Source organism: Stegastes partitus, unplaced genomic scaffold (assembly GCF_000690725.1).
Source record: "Stegastes partitus isolate 25-593 unplaced genomic scaffold, Stegastes_partitus-1.0.2 Scaffold352, whole genome shotgun sequence".
NCBI classification, from domain to species: Eukaryota; Metazoa; Chordata; class Actinopteri; family Pomacentridae; genus Stegastes; species Stegastes partitus.
This window is the reverse complement of record NW_007578083.1, coordinates 311,989-316,903: the sequence shown is the minus strand read 5'-3', so window position 1 is coordinate 316,903 and position 4,915 is coordinate 311,989. Positions and strand designations below refer to the sequence as shown.

Below are 4,915 nucleotides of genomic sequence, written 5' to 3'. Positions count from 1 at the left end.
TCTTTGTCATTGTGTTGTGTGTCTTTCTGGTCAGTTTATGGTGGTTTTGTGTCTCTGCTGCAGGCTGCTGAGAAGGGGCTCAGTGTGGACCGGTACCTCCAGCCTGCTGGTGGCGCTGGCTCTGGCCTGTGGATCGGTGCTGCAGAATGACAGAGCAGCACAGAGCTGAGCTTCCTTCTTCTGGTGAGTTTGTGTCATCTCCTCCAGCTTCCTCTGCAGCCGCATCTGCCTCAGCCCGCTGCGCTGCTGCAGGTCCAGAACCGCATGCGTCTGCTGGGTCTGCAGCTCGTCCCGCTCCCGCTCCACCTGCCCGAAACCAGAACCCAGCGTCAGAACACAGCATCGGCTCGTGGACCAGCCCTGACAGGTTGAGGTAGGAGAGGCAGCTGACCTCCTCGCAGGCCTGCTGCAGCAACACGTGCTCCACCTTCAGATCTCGCAGCTCCTTTTCCATCAGCTTCACCTGAGGCCGGCTCACCTGTCGCACAGAACCAGCAGTACAGTTTGAAGGTTCAGAGGTTAAACTGAGTGTCTCAGTTCTGTCCAGAGTTCAGCTGATTCTCTGTTAAAACTGATATCAGGCACAGAGACCAGAACAATATGAAAGAAACATCATCTTGACAGATTGTGCAACACGAGGAATGGTGACTTCTGCATTTCTTCTTCACTGAAACAAATCCAAAAGTGATGATGGGATTTTTGCTGCAGCCTGAACCAAACATGCATTTGTTTTTCTTTTTTTCATTTCATTTTAGTCAGATGCAGGTGAAGCTGGTAAGATATTTTTAAAATCATTTTTTTTTTAAATAATTAAACAAATTTTTTAAAGATATTCTTTGCACATTTTAATTTAAATATTGGGGAAATATCCTTGTTTTCAGACATTTTACAGTTTTTAAATTTCGTGTTTAATATATAAGTGTGTGCGCGCATATTTTGGGAGTTTCTTTTCAGACATTTTGGTGTTACTTGATTTTTTGGGGGGAAACTGACATTTGAGTAACTTTTTTGAAAACATTTAATTATTTTTGCTGTTTCGATACATTTTTGCACGTTTAGATTTTTGTAACATTTTTCAGCTTTTTTTAAATGATTTTTTTCTGATATTTAAGTCAGTTTTTGAACCGTTTTTAATATTTTCAGACATGTTTTCGTTTGAAATATTTTTATGATGTCTTTGAAAAATTGTACTTATATTTTTTGGGCATTTTGAGGCCATTTAATAAATATGTGGGGCTATTTTCTGATTTTTTTTTCCAGATAATTGACCTTTAAAAAAAAATCTAGACATTTATGAGCATTTTTTGGGAGACATTTTAGGACCATTTTGTGATTTTTATTTTTTATTTTTTTAAGTTCAAAAGAAAAAAAAAATCTGACATTTTAGTAATTAGATGTTTATTATTTTTTATTTGATAGTTCTTCCATTGTCGCTGAACACCTTTTCTGTGTCTCAGTCTGCATAAATAGAATGACACTGAGACTGAGACTGAGAATGGTTCTGTTCGGTACAGACCTTATTCTGCATGTCGCTATGTCCAGTGTGGTGTTCGATAGCAGAACCTGATGCCCCTTGTGGAGAACCTACCTTCCACCTGGCCACGGCCTCGTCGTGTTCCTGTATCTGTTTCTTCAGTTCGTGGTTCTTGTGTTCCACCTCCTGCAGAACCTCCTTCAGACGTTGGTTCTCCTGCTGAGCTTCTGACAATTGCTCATGCCGCTTCTGCACTTTAGCCATTTTCTCCTGTAGAACGCCAGCACAACAAACAGAACCCAACCTGAATCCGGAGAGCATAAGCCTGAGCAGCTTTACTCTCTGAGAATTTGAGGAACTGTAGCTACGTTCTGTTGCTGTGATTGGTTCCTTCTAACATCTCACCTTCTTCCGTTTCATCTCCTTCTGCGCTTCTTCTTGATTGCTTTCGTGGCCCATCTCCATACTCTGCACAGCCCTGTCCTGCTTCTCTAATAGAGCCGCAACGCGACTCTTCATCTGGTCGTCCACCTTGTCAACCTCGACCAGCCGCCGCTCCTCCTCTGCCTTGATCAGCGAGTGCATCTGCTGTTCGAACTGTACCTCCATTTCTGAGGATGAAACGTTCAGCAACAGATGTGTAAGGAGCGTTTATGGGGAACATTTATGAGGAACGTTCAGGAACAGATGTGTGAGGGACATTTATAGGGAACACTCACATAGAAAATTAAAAGAAGCATTTAGTAACAGGGTGTGTGTGGAACGTTTATGAGGAACATTAAGGAACAGACTGTAAGAAACATTTATAATGAACACTAACGAACACCCTGTGTGAGGAACGTTTTAAGGAACATTTAGAAACAGTTTATAAGGATTGTTCAGGTTCTGTGTTCAGGTAATCTACAATCTAATCACTCATGTGAGCATCAGCTGTAATTTGTCACCTGGTTAATGTTCTCTAGCTCACACCTGTGCCTGCTTTCTTACAGGTTCTCTGGTTCTCACCTCGGATCCTGTGTTTGCACTCGTTGTTCAGCTCCATCAGCTCCACCTGGTGTTTCTGTGGAGAACGAAGAGTGTGAGTCTGCGGTGTTCAGGTGGAGAAATGAAATGTCACAGTGGTTTTCGGAGAACATCTCACCAGTTTCAGATCCTTGATGAAGATCTCTCCGTGGAGCTTATTCTTCCTGAGTTCTGCCTGCTGGCCCTGAAAATCTTTGTGCAGCTCCAGCTCCGCCTCCCAGTGCCGGTTCTGGACCAGCGTGGACGAGGCCACACCCTCCACCTTCTGCTCAGTGGTCCTGTTGTGGTGCTCCAACAGAACGTGCTTCATCTTCTGCTCATAGACCTGCAGACCAACAAACAGCCATAAACCAGCTGTTAAAATTACCAGCAGGTAAAATTAGATTAGGGTTAGGTTAAAGTTAGGTTGGGATTAGGTTAAAATTAGGTTAGGATTAGGGTGAAGTAAGGTTGGGTTTAGGTTAAAGTTAAAATGGGATTAGGGTAAAGTTAGGTTAGGATTAGGGTAAAGTTAGGCTTGGTATAGATTAATTTCAGTTTTTGATTACAGTAAGGTTACCATTGGGTTAAATGTGTAAGGAACTGTGTGTGTGCGGCTCACTCCAATTTCCACTCGGTGGCGCTCCTTGGCCTCCTCCTTCTGCCTGCGTCGGTTCCTCAGCTTGGCCTCCTTCTCCTCTAGTTCCCTTTTGGAGATCTCACACCGCACCTGGATTTTGTCCTGGTCCCGCCGGAGGGAACTCTTCTCCTCCCGCACTCGGTCCAGCTCCTCCCGGAGACGAATGATGTCTTCCATCAGCTGCAGGACAGACACACTGCTGTGGTGCAACATAGAGCAGGATTCCACGGGAATACACCTGCAGCTAAGCCAACATGCTAACCTCACTCCACAGCGGTACAAGACTACACCTGCAGTTTAGTGCAGGTTTGTATTTAGTGCTTTTAGATCCGCATGAGGGAAAAGCAGTAACATCTCTAAAGGTTCTGGACGGTAAAGTGGTTCGGCACCGAGGCTTCAGGTAAACGAACATAGTCTGAATTCATGTAAATGTGGAACAAACTGAGAATCTGAGCAGAAAGTTAAGTTTCCCTCAAGTGTCCAATCAGAAGCGGACTTCTGACGTTAGCCGTTAGCATCCGACCTGATCTTTGGCCATCTCCTCCGTCGCCACCACCGAGGAGGACATCCCCTTCCCGGCCTTCTTGCTTTGAGTCTTCCGCGGCTGGAACAGAAATCACAACAACATTCTTATAGCCGCTTTCGGTCAGCAGACCCGGCTACCTGGCGGTTGCTAAGCTAACATGCTAACCTCACTCCACAGCGGTACAAGCAGTTTAGTGCAGGTTTGTATTTAGTGCTTTTAGATCTGTATGAGGGAAAAGCAGTAACATCTCTAAAGGTTCTGGACGGTAAAGTGGTTCGGCACCGGGGCTTCAGGTAAACGAACATAGTCTGAATTCATGTAAATGTGGAACAAACCGAGAATCTGAGCGCAAAGTTAAGTTTCCCGCAAGTGTCCAATCAGAAGCTGACCCGGCTACCTGGCGGTTGCTAAGCTAACATGCTAACTTCACTCTAGAATACAGTAGAATAGTATAATTTTATTGATCCCCCATTGGGAGAAATTTACACACCACAGCAGCATCCAAAATTATAGAAAGAAAGTACAAGAAAAATAATAATTAAGTAATATGCATCCACACAGCAGCACCGTCTCCGGTTGGGCAGTCCACAGACTGGCTGAATGTGGGGAGAGAGCGATGTGTGATTAAAGTCTCCTGAGATGACGATCAGAGACTGGGGGTGTCAAGTTTACAGCTGGGACACTGAACTATGGACGAGGTCACAGGCTGCACCAGCAAGTCCCTCGGCAGGTAAAACGGCCGCAAACCAACCGCCAGCAGTTCAACATCCTTTGTGCAGCGCCGTTCTTTCACGCTAACGTGCCCAGCATTACACCACCTCTCATTCACATACAAGGCCAGTCCCCAGCCTTTCTTCTCACCACTCTCCCTCAAGGTGAAATCCGTCCAAAGTTACGAGCGAGTCCGGAGTGAGTTCGTTCAGCCATGACTCGGTGAACAACATGAGGCTGCACTCCCGATGCTCCCACTGCAGCCGGCTCAGCGCTGTTAGCTGTTGGTTCTTTCATCCGTTAGGGAGAGACCTCACGTTTCCCCTCTCCTCCCGAAACTTCACTCCTGCCCTGCATCCCCTCTTCCTCCTGCGGAACTCACTGCGGATGTCCGGTCTCTCCCACGACGGTGGCGGCATAGATGTATATAATAAAGGCTTTATTATACATATCTATGGGCGTCTTGGCCTGACTCAGCGCCAACAGCTGTTCACGAGTGTAAAACAATGGAGCCATGGCTCAACGGCTCCCTAGAGGCGGACTCCAAAAGCTCGCAAAAAAA

At 45.7% G+C, this 4,915-nt stretch overlaps 1 protein-coding gene across 1 annotated transcript in view; it reads right to left on the bottom strand.

The window, feature by feature from the left end:
• The window catches only part of LOC103359077 (growth arrest-specific protein 8-like), a 6,972-nt gene that overhangs the window by 1,387 nt on the left and 670 nt on the right, over positions 1-4,915 (bottom strand). The window contains exons 2-9 of the mRNA XM_008284274.1: positions 3,640-3,720; positions 3,099-3,296; positions 2,616-2,822; positions 2,480-2,534; positions 1,880-2,085; positions 1,589-1,744; positions 392-478; positions 97-306 (exon numbers count right to left, since the gene is read on the bottom strand). Of these exons, the coding sequence (XP_008282496.1) occupies positions 97-306; positions 392-478; positions 1,589-1,744; positions 1,880-2,085; positions 2,480-2,534; positions 2,616-2,822; positions 3,099-3,296; positions 3,640-3,720 (1,200 nt within the window). The remainder of the gene's footprint in view (positions 1-96; positions 307-391; positions 479-1,588; positions 1,745-1,879; positions 2,086-2,479; positions 2,535-2,615; positions 2,823-3,098; positions 3,297-3,639; positions 3,721-4,915) is intronic.